At 41.1% G+C, this 20,714-nt stretch overlaps 2 protein-coding genes across 4 annotated transcripts in view; one reads left to right on the top strand and one right to left on the bottom strand.

The window, feature by feature from the left end:
* aspscr1 (ASPSCR1 tether for SLC2A4, UBX domain containing) overlaps positions 1-5,608 on the bottom strand; it is a 28,757-nt gene extending 23,149 nt beyond the window's left edge. For all 3 annotated transcript variants that reach the window (XR_004848986.2, XM_035957314.2, XM_023290388.3), the window contains exons 1-4: positions 5,501-5,608; positions 5,211-5,266; positions 4,531-4,645; positions 1,107-1,207 (exon numbers count right to left, since the gene is read on the bottom strand). Coding sequence is in view for 2 of the 3 variants with exons in the window: in XM_035957314.2 (XP_035813207.2) it covers positions 1,107-1,207; positions 4,531-4,645; positions 5,211-5,266; positions 5,501-5,590 (362 nt within the window). In the remaining variant the exon portion in view is untranslated. The remainder of the gene's footprint in view (positions 1-1,106; positions 1,208-4,530; positions 4,646-5,210; positions 5,267-5,500) is intronic.
* Positions 5,609-9,014: 3,406 nt separating this feature from the next.
* notum1b (notum, palmitoleoyl-protein carboxylesterase b) lies at positions 9,015-20,554 on the top strand. The gene is made up of 11 exons (XM_023290407.3): positions 9,015-9,787; positions 10,986-11,038; positions 11,211-11,306; positions 11,856-11,916; positions 13,775-13,833; positions 15,688-15,790; positions 15,871-16,062; positions 16,150-16,247; positions 16,335-16,482; positions 16,626-16,673; positions 18,708-20,554. The coding sequence occupies exons 1-11, from the start codon at positions 9,420-9,422 to the stop codon at positions 19,063-19,065; spliced, it is 1,584 nt and encodes a 527-aa protein (XP_023146175.3). The 5' UTR covers positions 9,015-9,419; the 3' UTR covers positions 19,066-20,554.
* The last annotated feature ends 160 nt before the right edge of the window (positions 20,555-20,714 follow it).

Here is a 20,714-nt window from a genome sequence, read left to right as displayed (position 1 = left end):
GACAGATTGCGAGGGCGTCTTCTGTGCACAGCCCTCTTCAGATCACCCCACAGATGTTCCTTCGGATTCAGGTCTGGACTCTGGCTGGGCCATTCCAAAACCTCAATCTTATTCTGGTGAAGCCATTCTTTTGTTGATTTGGATGTGTGCTTTGGCTTATTGTCATGCTGAAAGATGAAGTTCCTCTTCAGCTTTCTAACAGAAGCCCGAAGGTTTTGTGCCAACACTGACTGGTATTTGGAACTGTTCATAATTCCCTCCACCCTGACTAAGATCCCAGTTCCAGCTGAAGAAAAACAGCCCCCAATACATGATGCTGCCACCACCATGCTTCACTGTAGGTATGATGTTCTTTTGGTGATGAGCAGTGTTGTTTTCACGCCAAATATACCTTTTGGAATTATGGCCAAAAAATTCAACTTTGGTTTCATCGGACAATAACACATTTTCCCACATGCGTCTGGGAGATTTCAAATGTGTTTCTGCAAAATGAAGCCGGGCTTGGATGTTTTTCTTCGTAAGATACGGTAATGTCACTGTTGTGCCATATTTTCTCCACTTGATGATGACTGTCTTCACTGTGTTCCATGGTATATTTAATTCCTTGGAAATTCTTTTGTACCCTTCACCTGACTGATATCTTTGAACAATGAGATCCCTCTGATGCTTTGGAAGCTCTCTGCAGACCATGGCTTGTGCTGGAAGATGTGGCTACAAAAATGTCAGGAAAAGCCTACTAGAACAGCTGAACTTCATTTGGGGTTAATCAGAGGCACTTTAAATGGTGACAGGTGTGTGTTGACTCCAATTTAACATGAGTTTGAATGTAACTGGTTAAATCTGAACACAGTCACATCCTCAGTTATAAGAGGGTGTGCACACTTATGCAACCTCATTATCTCGGTTGTTTATTTTTACTTCACCTCCCTGAAAGGTTTCAGTTTGTTTTTCAGTTGCGTTGTACAGGTTATAGGTCACATTAAAGGTGGAAAAAGTTGGGAAATTATTTATCTTCATGTCATTTTTTTACATCACAAAAACCTGGCATTTGAACAGGGGTGTGTAGACTTTTTATATCCACTGTACGCACATGCTCATGTACACACCTGATCTGGGGGAAATGTGTGAGCACTTCCCAAAGATTCAATCCAGAGGAGAAGGAATCCTGGAGCCGAGAGCCGTCCTCCATCTGGAGAGCAATCCGCACCTGATGAGTATGAAACCACAAGAACACAGAAGTGGAGTTAAAATGTATGTCAGAGGTCACGGACAATCTTTACATGGTAACCAAACAAATAAACACAATCTAGATGTCAAACCTACAGCTTGAGTGCATTACAAGAGGTTGTGAAATGATTCTGAGGGGGTCACTTGGGGTTTTTGTGTCAGTTTATGTCTCTGTGCTGATGACAGCTGAAACCTAATACATTATGTTGTTGAGTAATTCATCAATCTGCAGAATGAGAATCAGTTTTGTTCCCAAGTAGGTTTTCACATATAAAGAGTGCAGTATGGTGATTTGGTGAATCACAAAAAAATGCTGACAAGAGGGATTAAAAAATGCAAAATGCAAATGAACAGACAATAGACAATGCTCCAAAACATGTATGTCGCAACTTGTGACCACAGTATTTCTTGAATGCTTTGAGACACTATAATTGAATTTGGAACAAACTGGATGTTCAGTGTGACCTCAAACAACACATTTTTGGCCATAAACTCAATAATTCAAACACTATTTGTGACAAAATTACCCACAATTCTCTAAGAGGATAAAATTATGAAGTGATCACATTTTTAGTCAAAAGGTAAGCTTCACAGTGGCATCAGAAAGTTCTGCAAAAACATCACAACTCAAGAACAAAAGGCATGATTGTGACCATATTTCACATTTGATCAGACACTGAATTGGTGACACTGCTCCTTTTCATTACAATTTGTAGTTCCTTTGCAGCAATGTCTATTTTTGAAGCTCTATCTACAGTCATGAATACAACTTTCTGCTCAGATTCAGTTTTATTTACCATACATGCCAACACATACAAGGAGTGTGACTCAGTTTTTGTTTCTCTCAATGAATTTAAACACTTCAAAGTCTTCACAATTTCTATTAAACCAATCTAGACAGACATAGATGTGAACTGTAACTTGACTGGTTGGCAGAGGCAGTAATTCTAGTTTCACGCATTCTGATAAGTTGTTAGAAAGTGACAGATGCAAGAAAAGCCACCAGCTGGATTTGACCAAGGAACTTATCACAGGTGAAAAACAAATTTAAAAAAAATGGAAACCATTGCATTAATGCTAAACAGACATATTAAACACTTTAAAGTTTCCCACTGGGTCTGGAAGTCATTTACCCATTTAGTTTCTCACAACAAAAGCTAAAAATAAGACGCACAACATAACTTTTTTTTTTGTTTCAAAGATTGTTTGGGAGCGTTTTTGCCTGCATTATACAGCAATGGTGCAGATCCACAATATATGTCTTAACTTCAAGCATTTCACGTTGTAGGAATTTATAGCAGAAAAGTTTCCTCAAATTCCTTAACGGAAACTCACGATACTAAGGATCTAAATCTCCCTAGGTGGCCATTTGTAAGTTCTTGGCTCTTCAGTCTTGAGTCATTTTGCAGGAAGAAAATACTTTGATAATCAAACTTGATTCAGCCGCACATGTGGGCCTACCTCAGTCTGAAAATGAGTAACACCAGGCATAAGTGTGAGCCTCTGTTGTTCTTTTTGCTCCGTGAGTCACTCCATGTTGTTTGTGTTTACTCAATAATGCTGTTGTCCAGCACGGAGAACGCACTGCACCTCGGCACACCGGGAGAGATGAAAAGATTTCCTTGGCCGTCAAACACGACACGCTCTCACACACCAGTCTGGCTGAGGTGTGTGGGTGTGTGTAAGTATATAAAAATCTGTGAGGTATCAACAGTCAACCATCCATCAAATGAACAAAAACAGCAGATCAAACCCAGTCGGGATTTTACTGCTTAGATTACGATGCCATGATGTCATAGGAAACTACAGCTCAGCTACAAAGTGTTTTCTTGGACACAAATCAGAGAGTGAGCACAGATGGAAAATTCATGCACTTTCAGGTACTGACCCACAAATACAACTGATTAAAATGTGAAAATAACAGAACATGGTGCATGATGAGGTCACAAATCAACTGAGAATTTTTCTTCCCAAGACAATTATCTGTTGGACAAGTAGCCTTTATCTTCATACAGTCTCACATGATACAAGACTGACATACCTGCCTTTTTGGCAGTTTACAGCTGTTTGACATCACTGTGATGCGATGTGTTTTGTTAATGAACAAATTAAATGACTCGGTCTCTCTGCAGACGTCCTGTTTATTCACTTAGTTATATCCGTTTACCATAAACTGTATGACACTGCAGGTTCTTCGGATGATAGTCAGAACAGATCTGAGACTGATTTGTGAAGAAACATCTTTCCTTTTCAGAGCTAGCTTTTTTTCTGTTATTAAGATGTCATGACATAACCTTGATGATGTTCCTAAATAGATTCTGCATCAGGAAGAGGAAATCAACACCCATGGAGATGTTTTCATTCAGTGCACAAGGGGTCACTTCACAACCTGATAATTAGACAATGACGTGAACTGTAAGCTATGCCCGACAGTTTAGATTTTACTCTCTCCAACACCAAACATGGCAATATATTTTGAATGGTGTTCATCCCTCCAGTAGACTTGAAGGAACTATGACAAGGAAAAGCTCTGAGCATCATACTGTGACATTTTGTGCCATTTTTTTCCTTTTAATCTGACACCAATCTGTAGCCTAGCATCAGCTTTTCATAGAATTGAACAGTGCTGTTACAAAACTTTACATTTATCTGACTGCTGTACTTGTGCGAAAACCACATTGAATCTCTCTACCTGCTTTGTCACATTAATATTTCTCCCCAGAGTCCATACTGGTCATTAATCAAAACACCACAACAAAAGATCATCAACATATAAATTATTCAGTCTAAAATGTTATCAAACTGAACTCAGTCAACATCATCCAGATGTGCCAAAACATAAACGGTAGATGCATGCAGAGCCTAAGTAACTATATGCAGCCATGTAGATTTGCGGCATGAATTGACAAGGAATTCTCAGCCAATTTCAGTAAAAACTTTCTTGATTCTGAAATCCATAAAAAAACAACAACTGCAGTTAACTACATTTGATGCATGAAACTGTTCATCATTTACTAAATACAAAAAAATTCAGATATGTATTCTACATCTTAAAGTGCTATTTCTGCTTCACTAAGCCAGACCTATGATTCAGGCTACTATTCTAGTGCTACCACTGATACTGAAAACCACACAATCCCCATACGTACCTTAAATTGTGTGCTTCACAGACACACTTCTGCCAATTACTACTGTGTGTTTTTACTATGTAGTAAACCACCACAGTTTAACAGCATTATATTACGTTTTACCCATATGTGTGTCTCTTATACACATACAACCTTGCACTTTGTTGTAACTAACCTGGCTGTCCGTTGCACCTTGTTTTCTCGTACTTGTCACCATTTCCAGTTTTGCATTGTTGGGCAGGTTGGCAAACCTCCATGGCAGCGTGAGGTCAAGAACGGTCCTCTGAAACCTGTCAACAGGTGACGATAGAGGAAAGAGGCAGCTGAGAATGACGAGATAGTCAATTTCTGCCTATGTGATAATAATAATAAAGGAACAACTATTGAAATTCACAAAATATTCCTGCTCTGGAGTTGATGACTTATTCCATCATTAAAAGGAAGAAAACAGTAATGTGATACCTGAGGGTGAATTAGGTCAATGTCCGAAAATTCAACAACTATTGTCACCTTGACTTCTCGTCTGTTGTCTAACTACAACCAAATTTATAGAAAAATCATCTTTCCACTTTCATTTATTGCAGAACTATGATTTGAGAGATATGAGAGCTGAGTAGCTCAAAGAAACAAGTCAGGATTGACACCTGCTGCGAACAATATTGATTTATTTAACTGGTTAAATATCAGCAGCCATGTCAGTTTGTTATTGTACTACTGTCAACTACTATTACGTTTGTATTAACGTGTATGTAGATGCAGTCCACGGCTTAAGCTGGAGGAACTGTAGTCTAACAGCTTAACTCGTAGTCTTAAATGTTACTAACGTGACGACTACATGAACCAACTGATACTCACTTCAAACCGTGCTCGTCGGGGTTAAATCCGTGCTTTTTGCAGACGTCCTCCAGCACCTGACGACGGAAAATGTAAGAAAGATGTCATAAATTAATTTCTGCTTCATAATTAGACACATTACTTGATTTTTGTCGCACGAAAACGGAAACTGATCAGTCACTGGCTAACAACTGTTAGCCACACAAGCTAACTGACATGAACACAATTCGCTCCGTTGTGCTGACAAAACAGCAGAATTAATAAAACCGTCCACGTCAGAAAACACTAAATGTTCCGTAAACACAAATTACCTGTAATAACGGCGTGTTTGGAGCCACTTTAACTGTTTGTCTTCTCCCATTTGGAGTCAGAACCGTTACAGCTGTGCCGCTGGCTGCCATTGTTTGTAGTGACGTCACGGTGTTTGTTTGAACGAACTTTATTTAAATCTTTACCTTCCATCACACCGTGATTTAAAGGGCCAGTTCACCCAAATTGTAAGATATTTTTGGTTTGTTTCACAGCAGTGAACACGGATTTACTCTACAACAGAGGAAAATGATTAAATGACTTCCGCTGCAAAGTATGTTCATTGTTTAAAGACCCTCTCCAGTGAAAATCTAGCTTTTTACCTTGTTAAAATGTCCATATACTGTTTTTTATATGCTCTCATAGGTGAGCTGGTGTGTATGAGGTGCAGTGAGATGGGTGTAAAGAAACAGGGACAACAGTGTAGTTTCACTTAACAGCACAGTTAGATTCCAGGTTTTTTAAAAGCTTTTTATTATTCGTAAGTACTGTACCTCATTATGCTAAGTGCCGTGAGATGACGTGAATCTCCACTATATAAACAGAATTTAATTTAATTGAATTTAAGCACAAAAGGGTTATTTTCATGGAAAAAAAGTTCTAAACACGATTTTTTTTAGGTTTATTTAGCAAACCAGAGAATTACTTTAAGTATACTACAAACACATATACATATGGATGTGACAAATTTAAGAAAAAAAATGAATAAATGAGTTCTAACATGTCATCAATTATGAAATTAATGAATGTTCATGTTCATGTCAGTTTCAGCACTATATTGCATGAATACTGGCTCACTGAACTGACTTACTGGGGCACTTTAGTAGAATTAAGCCACCACTCGTTAAATTTGTTCCACCTGCTTCTTTTTTCTTATAATAATCAAATATGCCTGTGGGGAAACAGTCTGTCTCTACATACAGAGAGCACTCAGAGTCACAAAATGAGGTACGACAATATTGTTAATTGTATTTATGCATATAATTGCATTTGCAGTCACTACAAGAACCCAGATAAACATGCAAGATTTTGTAATCAAACGTGAACTGTAGGCAGCTCTCTCCAGAATCATGACCAAAACACTAAATGACGCCATTTCCACACAAGTTAATATATTTCTCTGGTGTAAGATCACACGTCACATTCATTAAAACAGATAAGGGGGACTGACGAAGGCAGAGCGATGAACTTTTGATAAGGTTGTGGCTGTTTTCACTGATCTTCTCTGCTTTTGCAATGTTTCATTTGTAGCTTTACCATATCAAAATGCTGTAATTTATTAAACATGGCAACTGGCCCTCTTTTAGCCTGATAAAGTTTTTAAAAAAAGAATAACATTCAAGTCAAGCTTCCTATGTGTTCTTAAATCCTAAAGTCCTTATACAATCAGATTCTCTATAATTTGGATCCAAAATGATACAAAGATAGTTATTCCTCTTCCTTGACCTTTAGTATATTTAACTCCAGCGGCCCATGCAAGAGAAGAAGAAAGAGTATGTCTGTAAACTGGACACAACACAGTCAATCTGCTCCCCATATGGATGGCTTCATGTATGTACCATATGCAGTTCACCTGCACAGTTACTGAGAGAATCAAGGCCGTTTTCTGTCTGCGAGGATCAGATCGGATCCAAGCTGGAATCAGACTGGATGGACAACATCACATGTGGTACCAACAGATGGAAAGGTGTGAGGTCAGAGCTTTAGAGGCCGTACGACTGGCTGACCAGTTCAACATTTAGAAGCAGAGTCCACCCGAGAGAGAGAGAGTGGCAGAGAGGTGAATACAGTTCTCAGTACTGGTGGGAAATTGCCATCATCTGAATAAACAAGCAAACAATCGGTTTCCTTCCTCACTCAGCAGGACAGAAAACTTTAAACTGTCTGGACGGAATGCAAACTCCAAGTCAAGCACAGAATGGCAAACACACACTAGAAAATAGGGTTCTCTTCCTTTTGAAACACGTATCAAAGTCAGGAAATAAAAATGTAATGACATTGAATTGCTGAATGTTAGAGGATGATGGATCTGAGGAGCGGCTTTAGAGATGTAAAAAAGAAAATGATTTATCTGATCAGAGTGCTTCAACCATACCAGGTTGCTGTACAATTCAGTGAAATACTCAGACGTGAGTGCCAGAAACTGAAAGAAAATGGTGGTTTTATGCGAAATGTTATGAGGAATAATCAACTGTGGAACACAAACTGAAAGATCTGACATGAAAAGTGGCCACTGACTCAGATTCAAAGACATTCACAGTTAGTAGGTTGATGAGCTCATCTGATCCCTGGATGGGCTCAGATACAAGGATGGTACAGGTATATAGGTATAGGTAAATGTTCAACAACCAATGGCATCAGAAAACCGCATCAAAAAATAGCAGGAGCTCACTATATAAGATACACCTTTATTATTCCTAGGATGGTGCAAACATGGACCGAACATCAGAATAAAAAATTAAACTTAAGACATACACTACGATTGAAGTTTGGACACACCTTCTCACTCAGTGGTTTTTGTTTGATTATTTTCTACATTGTAGATTAATACTGATGACATCAAAACTATAACATAATACACATGGAATTATGTTGTAAACAAAAAAGTGTTAATCTTCAGTCTTAATCTACAATGTAGAAAATAATACAAATAAATAAAAAGCACTGAATGAAAAGGTGTGTCCAAACTTTTGACTGGTAGTGTACAGATGCTTCCATATGTGGAAATTCAGATACTGCATAGATTGCTCTGGATATATAAAATAATGATATTGCACACATTTATATGTTGATAAATGATGATATTGTACAGATTTGCACATTTGATCCATACATTTGATCTACATTGTACAATAGAGGGAAGATTCCTTTCTGCAGATAATTTCTTAATTTCTGCACCAGTGACCTGCAGGTTTTTGATGTCTTAAGATAGCAAATATGCTGAGAAGTGATGCTGGCTGGAGGCGGCGCTGCTGCTGCTGCTGGACAAAGTGTGAGATCGTTGCTCATCCACCTGGACGTCATATAACAAAGCGACAATTTAAAAGAAATTTATTTCAAACTGACACAACACTAAAGAATATCTCATGTCTGTAAGTAAATTAAGTAAAGACTGAGAGATGCCTCATAGTGTCAGTCATGGTTTAAAGCCTCCCAGTCACATCACCGCCTCTAGAGATATAAAATCATCACAGACACAAACAAGAAGAAACTGCAGGTTTGCTTTTCAGCGAATGAAAAACATAACAAAACATGCATATATGCATCCAGTGGAGGCTGCAGCAGGACGGCCTGTCTCTCCTCACACAGTACGTTCAATCAAAGACACTTCAAAGGCAGCGTGGTCATATGATGACACAACATCAAAGGGGCCGAGTGTGTGAGTGAACCGAGCGGAGGGGGGCGTGCCAGGCATACACACGCGCTCTCGGGGTGAGACCGACGCCCCGCCAGGAGCATCAGTCAACAGTAATAACGATTGGCCCGCGGGAGCGAGAGGCACGGGGGCAGGGAGAGGGGAGAGGAGAGGGAGGACTTCAAATAAACTCCCTCCTTCGTCCGCAGCTCATGAGGACCTGAGCCAAGAGGCAACAGGTCGCCAGTGAAGCCGCGCGCAACGAGACTTCACTGTTATTTTTACGCGCGTAATGACGCTTTTTTACTGGATGAGCTGCTCCACATTTAAGGGAATGGACTGGAACTTCACGTGGGGCGAATTTGAAGCCAGCTGCCCACCTCTCAGGGCACCATGGAGGTCCGTGAGCTGCGTTTAGTCCGCACACCTTGCGTGAGTTTCCTGGAAGTCTCCGTGCGTTTTCGAAGAACTTTCCACCTCCTCTCCGTCTGTTCCTAGGATATGCTGAGTTTTATTCACACCTCACGCACACACTCGAGAGACGTTTCCCACTAAGAGTTTAGAAAATGCAGAGCCGCGGTGTGCTGAGAAGCTCGGCCGGACTGTCCGCGCTGCGCTCCTGCCTGCTGCTGCTCTTCATCCACATGAGCGCACCGCTGGAGGCGAGGAGAGTGCGCGGCGGTCGGGCGCAAACTCGGCGTGTTCAGCAGCAGCAGCCGCCGCCTTCTCCGGCGTACAGGGAGCGGGTGGAAGGAGCGGAGAGCTTCCCTTTGGACTTCACAGCCGTGGAGGGCAACATGGACAACTTCATGGTGCAGATTAAGAACTTGGCGCAGTCGCTGTATCCGTGCTCTGCGCAAAAGCTGGACCAAGACATGAAGCTGCACTTTTTGAAGAATGTGTCTGTGACGTGCAATGACGGGTCACCTGCAGGGTAAGTGTTTGGGCTGCAGCTTCTCAGCAGTAACATGTGACTTAAACAGCCTGGCATAGTATTTGGTAACTGGAGTGAATCTCATTGAAGCCATGAAGGCGCACAGACAGACAGACAGACAGACAGACAGGCAGGCAGGCAGGCAGGCAGGCAGGCAGGCAGTGTAGTGGTTTAGCTCTCTGCCCTTCATTCCCCTGTCACTCCGGATGTGACCAAAATGGATCAAAGGACAAGATCAGAGAGAGAGCAGTGCGCGCTGCCGCTGAGTGAGGGAGCGAGAGACCGTGCGCGCTCCCGACAGAGAGGCTTTTATCCCTGCAGGGATGAAGAAGCTTGTTGGTCTTCGCAGCACAGCTGATTACAGTTAGTTTAAAAGTTTATGCCTTGACAAGCATCTGTTTTTCTACACTCGAGGAAATAAAATATTATTTTTCAGGTAGTTTCCAATGAGTGTGAAAGATTTTTACAGTCTGGATTGGTCTTGAAACACATTAAAGCAAAAACATGTCCAAATCAGACTATATTAGGCAGATGGCATCAAATTCCAAGAGTTGTGCCAATAATCCCATAGCAGAAAGATTTAGTGTATATAAGTGGTATCAATGTTAGTGTTTAATGTCATAGAGAGTTTCAGGTGCATTGCTCATGAATAGTATCTCATCACTATGAATTACAATTTTGGGGTGAGTAAATGAACTGTAGTCAGTTTCAGAGGCAAGTTAACAAGGACTCACTCTACTTTTTCAAATAAATAATAATTTTTAAGCATTGCCTATTTAAAAAAAAGCCAGAGGTTACTGGTATACCAGCGGCAGTTTAGTTCAATTAGCTTTCATTTAGGCAACACTACTGGCAAACTGTGCAAAGCACTAAAACAGGACAAAATAAACCACTAATTAATTACCACACTGTTGTCCCTGTGAATATGAGGACCTTCCCACATGCCACCCAAGCTGTCAAGTGTGAGAGTGTGTGTGCTGCCAACATCCTCTACATATGTGAAGAAAGAAAAAAAAACCCATTAGGGCCCTGAAAGCCTCCACTCAGGCTCCTGCAGAGAAGTTTAGTGGTGCGATCAGAGCCAGATCTTTCATGTCAGGATCAAAGGTAGCATCCCCAGTGTGGCGCTGGTGTTTGAATGCATCGGCGTGCACAATCGAGCGCATTCACAGCGATTTGTTCTGGTGTTCTCGTGCAGGTACTACATCAAGGAGTCCAAAGGCAGCAGGAGGTGGCTGGTGTTTTTGGAAGGTGAGGATGAACCTGTGAACTAAACCAGAGCTTAACACACAGAGCTCAACACAGCCTGGTAACAAACGTGTGTGTGTGTGTGTGTGTGTGTGTGTGTGTGTGTGTGTGTGTGTGTGTGTGTGTGTGTGTGTGTGTGTGTGTGTGTGTGTGTGTGTGTGTGTGTTGTGTTTAGGTGGATGGTACTGTTTCAACAGACAGACCTGTGACAGCAGATACGAGACCATGAGGAGACTGATGAGCTCCACCAAGTGGCCACAAACCAGAACAGGTAAAAGTCCTGCATTGTGAGCTGCAGAATCCAGGCACAGCGCTGTGTCTTATTCCTGACAGTGTTACCCTGTTTGTGCAGATTGTGCAGAATCTCTACACAGCCCCACAGAGCTTTAGATTTCCTCAGTCGGAAAAAAAACTTCCTCTGAATGAAGGAGATTCATGGAAGTGTTTGTGTTTGTTCTTTAGCTGAGTTTGCATTAATCTTTAGAAGTCTGACTCTGTGGTTCTTTGCCTCCAGTCATCAGGGAACTCCTTGTTTGTTTATGACTCTCCCTCCTCCTCTGCATACTTTACACTGGTGGCCACTGCAGCAGCCGCACAGCTCCTCAGTGGCTGCATGTAACTGCTGACCAAAGCTGGGAAAGTTAATGACTTATTTGCCGCGGAGGAAACCACACATCCACAATAAACACACTCATCATAATAAGTAGCCTGAAGCGTGTGTTAACTCTACTGAAGCCTTTTGACTCTACAATGAGGACATTTGTCCAGAATGTGTCAGTTCTCACCTCAACTGTTTCATCTGTCTTCCCTCTTTTTACAGGAACAGGAATTTTGTCTCCCCAGCCGGAGGAAAACCCTCACTGGTGGAACGCCAACATGGTGTAAGAACTCATGCCAGTCAATGCATTCATGTGTGTGCGTTTTAGTTTTTTTGTTCCATTTACTTGTTTGTCAAGGATAACTACTTACGTCAGTGTCAACGTGTGTGTGTGTGGGTGCACACATCTGGGAAAGCAACATCCTGGGAGACAACAGCTCCTGGGAGTCAGGATGTTGAGTTGAAAAGATAGAATTTATTAGTGTTAATGTATATTTTTTGTCATAGGTGCCTTGTATGACTTTTCCCATTTTCTGTGTCAACTTTGCCATAAAAGCTTAAGATCATCTTTGTAAAACATGATGCAGTGGTCAGTGTGTTAAAAGTACTACGACTTGTGAAGTAGTCAGATTTAGCTTTACTTGTGAAACATGTGCAACAGTAAAATACTTCTCACAGGTTAATGCAGTGATACTTAACCTATTATTATTATTATTATTATTATTATTATTATTATTATTAATAATAATAATAATAATAATAATAATAATAATAATAATAATAATAATAAAACACAATTTTCTAAATCAAAATGAAAATAATTTGATTTAAAATAGGATTTTTTTGTTTGTTTGTTAATTTAGCCAATGTTCAATAATTCCATTAAATTTTCAGTTCAGTTTTATTTACTGTATATAGCATCATTTCCTATTGTAAGTAATCACCTGGCATCTCACATTGTAAGATGAAAGCCTGACAGTAATATTTTATAAAGAGAAGCCCAACAAATCCAGTGATTCCATCTGAACAGCTCTTTGGTGCAGTGAAAAAACAACAACCAAAAAAACCCCGTCCTTTTAGCCAGAAGAAACCTCCGGCAGAACCTGGGTCAGGCAGGGCAACCGTCTGCCTCGGCTGGTTGGGGTGAGGGGGAGTCTTTCATGGCCACATCATTCTACAGCATAGAATGTTCTGGCTGCACCTCATTATCATTCTGCTATAGTGGGAAAATGCTCTGCCTTGTATTTCTTTAAACCAGTCACAGTTGTATTGGGTGGAGCTAAGTGAAGGACGCAGCAGTGACGGGAAACCTTTGGCAAAACTTGAAATTTCTGAGTCGTGTATTGCTACCCCAGAAATTATGTTTGCTTTTTCCTGTAGTGGAGGGGCTTTTAAAAATGGTAGCATGTAGAAAGCAGAATAGGACAAGAAATCCATGTGAAATGTGTGGCTGATGTCAAACTGATACCTGCAGTCTACATCTGAGTGTCTCAGTCTGAGTAACATGACAGCAGAGAAAAGGTCAGGAGAGAGAAACAAAAAGACAACAAAAACATAAGGTTCCTTGGTTGTTATTATTTCATTTTAGTATAAATACTTACAAAGAAAGATGATTTATGGGCCTTTTAATGTTTATTCAGTTTATCTGAAAGTAAGTTTAGTATGAGTATTAGTATGAGTATTAATACATAGTAATTTCGTACCTTTTCACTGAATGAGTGTTTTTACATTTTATATTTGATATGGTGTTTATGTTATACCTATAAGTTATTTGCATAGTACAGGCTTTAACCTTTATTAGTTTATTTTCCAATTTTAACATGAATGTTGCTACTTTCGATAACAGTTGTGATACGTACACGTTTCATGTTTCAACATTTCATCCATAAAAAAATATCGCCAGTATTTGCCTGTCAGTAGTTCTGTTTTTCTAGCAGCGGTCTGTCATTGGCTTCTACTAAAAACTGTTTCAAATCTGAGCGCACACTTGCTGTGTTTGTGATCAGTTTGTCTGAGGCCTTGTTGTGTCTATTTGGACATCTGTCAGCATTCGCAAACCAGCTCAAATGAAAAGCGCTCTGATTTGGATTGTGACTGTAGCTTGTTTCTGCTGCTTCTAACAGTCTTTCTGTCTCCTGCAGGTTCATCCCGTACTGCTCCAGTGATGTGTGGAGCGGAGTCACCCTGAAGACTGATCACAGTAAGACACAGTGAATGTGATGGTCTGGCTTTGAGAGCTTGTAAGTTTTGCTGAGGATTAGGGCTGGGCGATAAATCGACTTTATCGATTAATTCGACTTTGTACTTAATGTCGATTTGCTTTTATGAAAATCGATTTTCTCATCAACATCCGCCACCAACGCCTGCCTGCTGGGCTCCCGTAGTTCAGAGTGCGCCCCCCTCCCCCCCGCGCTTGATACACAAACAACATGGCAGCGAGCGGTGCAGGTCTAAAGACACGTGTCCACTAGATGCTATTTTCCCGCACAGCAACGCACCACATCTGAAAATCGCACGGACGGCGGTCACTAGCGGACCACAATATGATCACATGACAGCACTGAGCAACAGCAGGCCGCTACGTGGTCACGTGACCGAGCTTTCAGCTGGACAGTCCTGCAGACAAGTCGGATAAACACAGCGGCTCAGCCGCAAACTTTCCCTTTTATTTAAAAAACACGTCACCGAAAAGTATTTCTGAAAGCATCTGAGGCGAGAAATAATCTGTGCAGCAGCTGAATCTGTCCTCGTTTTAGGTCACCGACGCCTAGTTTAGAAGTTTGAGGACAGTTTCACGATGCGTGGAATCCCCGCACGCCTCTCTGAATTTGCATAAAGTAGAAGTCACTCTACTTAATGCAAATGAGCTGCAGCCCTCTCCAGGTAAACACACCGGATGGCAGCTGGAAACGCACTGCAACCGGACCAGCATTCTGCGTGCGGCGCATTTCCAGCTGCAATCCGGTGTGTTTACCTGGCTGTAGCTCATTTGCATTAAGTAGACTGGACTCCTCCAGAGATTAGGTAGGGGGTTAAAAAAAATCGGATAAATCTTGAATCGGGATTTTTTGTGAAAAAAATCGGAGATTTTTTTTTTAAGCCATATTGCCCAGCCCTACTGAGGATGTATAAAGTGCTGGAAGAGGCAGTGAAAAGAAGCGAGTGAAAAGAACAGAACAGATAATCTTACGAAGCCTGTTTTTCAGTTTTCTGTGCCTTCGCTGTTTTGCTCTCGTATCAGCGATAACTTTTTCAGATTAATCTATGATTTTGTCCATGTCTGGGTTATTGAAAAGCTAATTTTATTACATTTGAGACACTTGGAAAACAGTGTTGTAACTTTTGAAATGCCACCAATGTAAACAACAAAGCCAAGCTCCCAAGCTCTAACTCTTTCTTTCATATTTTTGGTAGATTTATAACAGGGTTTCTGCAGGGCATTAAAAAGCATTAATAGTCATTAAATTGATTTTGTGAAAATTAAGACCTTAAATGGCATTAAAAATCATTAAATTTGATTCTCAGTGGCATAAAAAAATCTTTCTGAAGCTTTCAAGAAAAACATTTGATAATAACCATATAATAACATGTAATTATAGACTGCGATTCGTCAGACATGTGCATCTGCATAAACATGCCGAACCACTGCAGTAATTGTTCCAGCCGGTCAGGTACAATTGCCCAAAACTGCATGTTTGGAAAGTGTCCGGCTGCCTGGACAAGGTGGAGGATAACTGGGAAATGGGGAAACGCAAATTCTAGCAAAAATGGCTCGAAAACGTGGAATTCAGAGAATGACTGCAGCCCGTGGGTGGTCAGGGGTGGTTTCCGGATTCAGAAATAGTGAAATGTGGGGACAGTTTTCATATAAAAATCATCTTTTACAAAAAAACAAACCTGTGTAATTTGTTGCGTTCACAGTCGTGGCATTAAATTTTTACAGTATAGCATTAAAATGGCATTAAAAAGCATTAAATTTGACTGGCTGATTTCTACAGAAACCCTGTATAATTCTCCTGTGTGCATCATAAATAAATACTATTTACATTCTCAGGTGATTATGCGTTCATGGGCTCTCTGATCATTAAGGAGGTGGTGAATGAGCTGCTAACGAAAGGTCTGGACAAAGCCAAGGTTCTGCTTCTGGCCGGCAGCAGGTCAGTGTTAGTATAAGTGTGTGTTTTACCAAAGGTAACTGCTCAGTTGGTCGATCTAATCCAACTCTTCTGGTCACCAGTGCCGGCGGTACAGGCGTCCTCCTGAACGTGGACCAGGTCGCAGAGCAGCTGGCGTCGCAGGGCCACAGAGGGGTGCAGGTCAGAGGCCTCGCCGACTCTGGATGGTTCCTGGACAACAAACAGTACAAATTCACCGACTGCCTGGACACCATCAGCTGTGCCCCGACAGAGGCCATAAAGAGAGGGATCAGGTAGGACAAAGATGGTGTTAACTACAAGATGGTTTGTAGGAGGGATCAAAGAGTCACTTGAGAAAAGTGGTGATATTTTTTTTGCAGGTACTGGGGCGGATTGGTGCCAGAAAGCTGCAGACAGGCTCATGTGGGAGAGGAGTGGAACTGTTTCTTTGGATATAAAGTCTTCCCCACATTGAAAAGTGAGTGCCGACACACACAAAACGACAAAGACGGACGCTGGTACATTATTTAAAGCCTGACCTGCGGTTCCTCTGTCCACCCTGCAGGCCCGGTGTTCGTGGTGCAGTGGCTGTTTGATGAAGCCCAGCTGACAGTCGATAACATCCATCTGACCGGGCAGCCCGTCCACGAGGGCCAGTGGAGATACATCCAGAACCTGGGACAGGAGCTGAGGAACACACTACGTGACGTACCGTAAGGCTGACAGACACACACACACACACACACACACACACACACACACACACACACACACACACACACACACACGCGCACACACACACACGCAAGATGAAGTGACCGTTTTACTGACTGTGATGCTGTGTTTCGATTGGCAGGGCGATGTTTGTTCCAGCATGTCTGTCTCATGAACTCATTACCAGAACGTAAGTAAACAAAACATTTTAATACAAGTTCTGACAATTTGTTCCACAAGCTGATTCAATGCCTAACATGTAAGACGAACCTATAGAGAACCTATAATCTTTAATAAGGTCAAAGTATTATGTTAGATGTAATGCATAAAGTAAAGCAAATACTTGGTTACTTTACACTATAATAATCATAAATAATCATTATAGCAGCAAATGTAGATTCATCACTGCTGAAAATAATCCCTAACACGCAGCATTTACTCCAAATGCAGCAACGACTGCGCCTACCTGTTCATGTAAGGGTTTTTCTTTCAAATAAATCTGAAATAAAACTTAAAGAAAAAAAAAATATACCACCAGTGCAACCCTTTAACAAAAAAAACCAGCAATGCCAAAACAAAAGTGTGATACAATCAGGTTGATAAAAAAGCTATTTTCTCTATGTGCATTTCAGGCCCACACTATATACCTTTATGTAAACGCAACTGCAAAACCATTTCATATCAAGAAATAAATCAAATGAACTCTGCCTTCCATCCCACAGTTGACACTATATTCGTATTAGGCTCACGTGTCTTCATTCTGTTCATAAAACTGGTCCCGTTCATCACACGGCAGCTCATGTGAACCCTTCTGTACCCTGAATACACATGTAGCCATCATTTACTCTTGTTTGCTGTTGTTTTATTGATCCTGAAAAAGTGAATTAAAACAGTAAATGATCTTCATTCTACAGAAAATCAATTTGGAACCGAAAAAAAATACATTGGTCCCTCGCCATGTTGCGGTTCACTTTTCGCGGTCTCACTCTGTCGCGGGTTTTTAAATTGTATTTGGTGTCGTGGGATTTTGCAGTATATAGGTATTTTTATATATGTATTATTTTAATTATTTTGGCAGTAAAATACACATTTTCTAGCCTAAAAATATTAAAACAATATTTAAAAAATAATAATTAAAAACAAATTAACCCCTTGACACCTGAATTTATTTACAATTAAATATAAAAAAAATTTTTTGTGTGTTTTTTCTTTCCAGCTGATACAAAAATAAGTGGAGATTGTTAATATTATCTTTTACACATAGAACACAGATACACAGATATATGATAACAGATATCTAATAATTAGGTCCCACTCCGACTGATCCTACGAGAAACCAGTGCTTGCAAAAGGTTCCGAGGTTGAATATGCACAAACCGGCATTGGGGGAATGGATGCGCTATCTCGGCCGCAGTCTGAATGAAAGCGGTATGTTGCGAATTCGCGACAATAGGCATCAAGGGTTTAAAAGAATATTAAATCCAAATAAACTGCGTAGCGTACAGCGCTGGGCACTGATTGGCTCAGCGACCATAGCATCTGTCTCCTCCGTCTTCCATGTATGTCAGCGTTTAGCATCTGGCCTTGTCCGTTCTCACTGTGCAGTACATTCATCTCATCGTCATCAGTACTGCAGCTAATTCATCATCATCTTCATCACTAAAGTTGTAGTATGTTCACTGGTGAGTGCCCATATAGAATTTTATATGTTGTTAACATAACGTAGGTTTAAGAGTGTAGAAAGTGTATGAGTGTGGAAAAAGGTTTTTTTAAGTGTGTGTAGAAGGTTTATAAAGCCTTAAAACACATATAGAAATAATAATAAATAAGGTCGCTACTTAGCAGATTTTCACCTGTCGCGCGGGTGTCTGGAATGTAACCCCTACGATAGACGAGAGATCACTGTGCTACTGCACCATGTATAATTGCAAACAGAAAGAACATGTATGCCATAGAAATGAAAAAAGCTTCCATTTTTGACGGTGCTTTGATTTAAAACAATCTAATCACATTCTCAAAAAACAACTTTTCTTTCAACACAGTGTCTCAATGCTGTTTTTGATTGGCAGCAAAAACTCATGTGATACATAATCTACGTATTCTGAAAGGCTCACATCGTATTCTTTCACCTGTGAAGTGATGACATGAGTCGATGACAGTCGATTAGTCTCGTGTTCTTCCTCGTCTGCATCCTCCATCGCTCTTTGTCTTCTTCTCCCTGCAGGTACTGGATGGACATTCAGGTAAAAGGCACCTCTCTGGCCAGAGCGCTGCACTGCTGGGACCGCAGCCTCCAAGACAACCTCCACTCCAGCAACAGCAGCAACAGCAGCCACAGCAGCCACAACCACCAAAAGCACAACAAGACCCCTCCAGCGAGAGGTTGCCCCCTACATCTGATCGACAGCTGCCCGTGGCCGCACTGCAACCCCTCCTGCCCGACCATTCGAGACCAGCTGACGGGACAAGAGATGAGCGTCATCCAGTTCCTGAAGCACATGGGCTTCGACGTGCAGAAGATGGCTCAGCAGCAGGGGATGGACGCCAAGAAGCTACTGGGCATGCTCAATAACGGAAACTGATTCTGAATAAACTGCCGTTGTCGTGTCATGAAGCCATTCTGCACGAGAAGCTGAACACAATGGGAAGATGACAGATGTAAAAAAAAAAAAAAAAAAAAAAACTGATGAGACTCGCAGTCTTCTGTCAACAACATAAAAATCTACTGAAAAACGACTCAAAAACTCAGAAGTGCCTCATGAGTTCTGAAGACAAGACAAAAACAATCAAACCAGAAAGTTTGAGCTGTTTAAACACAATATATGGAATCACATCAGATCAGCATAAGATATACAGATATGTTATTATTCGGAGAAGCTGGATGCAGTGTGAAACTGTGTATATGCACCAATCAGCCGCAGCATTAAAATCAACAGCTTAACGTTTTGTAGGTTCCTCCTGCCACTGGAGCACGTCACCTCAGTCACTGTGGTGGAAACAAACCACATGTACGGGCTGTTAAACTGTCCTCTGTCTGCAGGTCAAACTCAGCCTACATGCAACTGCACAGATATTAAATTGAAACAGCTTACGACAATCAAAACTGACAATTGACCGGTCCAAGAGCAAAAATGGTTGTTAAAATGTTCCAAATAAGTGTAAGGCTTGTTGCAGACATGACTCAGAATACCTGCACAGATGATGCTAGAATGTATCACAGTAACTGGTAACGCTGCAGTCACTTTAAATCATTCTATGCAAGTAGTAGCAGGTAGGTAAAGTCTTGTTAGGTCTAATGACTGTGAAGATTTATAAAAACTAGGTGCTCCTCTGGGCTCCATACTGCACACTGCTTCACAACTTTTAGGTACGACGATGACAAGTCTAAGAGTACAAAAACATTCCATTTACTGCATTTTGGCCAGTGAGTGGTTTTGTTTCCACCGTGGTAACTGACTGAAGATGTACAGAAATGCCCAGATGACCTTGTTTTCCATAGCTCTGGCCAGGTGGGGCACCTCTGGGGGAGTCCTGCGGTGTTTGATCCTCTGGGTCATGTGGTTTGCAGGGTAGGACCTCTGAGGATCAAGCCTGTTCCAGCACTGTGGATCTGGGAGTCTGGAGGCCGGGTCATGCCCTGGGCTCTTGTACGTTGTCCTGCTGAGGGAGGCCTCTGCAACAGTGTTTAGATTTCAAGGTTTCTCAGCAGAACATTGTATTGTAACGAGACTGTCGCTCGGTGGTTTTAATGTTGTGGCTGCTGGGTGTTTACAGTAACGTGTGCTCTATAAAATGCACGTGCAGGTGAGATTATCATGATAGTTGTCTAAAGTAGTCTTCAGAGTGTTGATGGGAAAGCACTGGACCGAGAAGCTTGTTGTGGGTTTTCCCAGCATGTGTGTGGGGATTTGGTGCTCTCTTCTGTCAACTCTAAAAATCACATTCAGAAATCCATCTATGGTGCTGCTGTTTCTACCCTCCACCAAATATGCTGCTTTTTCTCTGTTTGGAAAATATAATAATTTAATGGGTAATATTTACTAATAAAAAGATTATGATTATTACTTTGTACTTCAGGCCACGGTTAAGTGCTTTATTTATTTTTCTACTGAAAATAGCTTTTATATGTCCTTATAGTCAGACACAGTTAACAATGTCTCCATACATTTTACTTTTATACTTGCATGTTCTCTTACTTTGTGCATATTGTTGTTCAGGCTGTAAAGTTTGT

The sequence above is a fragment of the Amphiprion ocellaris genome, chromosome 4 (assembly GCF_022539595.1).
Source record: "Amphiprion ocellaris isolate individual 3 ecotype Okinawa chromosome 4, ASM2253959v1, whole genome shotgun sequence".
Classification (NCBI taxonomy): Eukaryota; Metazoa; Chordata; class Actinopteri; family Pomacentridae; genus Amphiprion; species Amphiprion ocellaris.
Note: the sequence above shows the minus strand (reverse complement) of the source record. Positions and strands in the feature narration are given on the sequence as shown.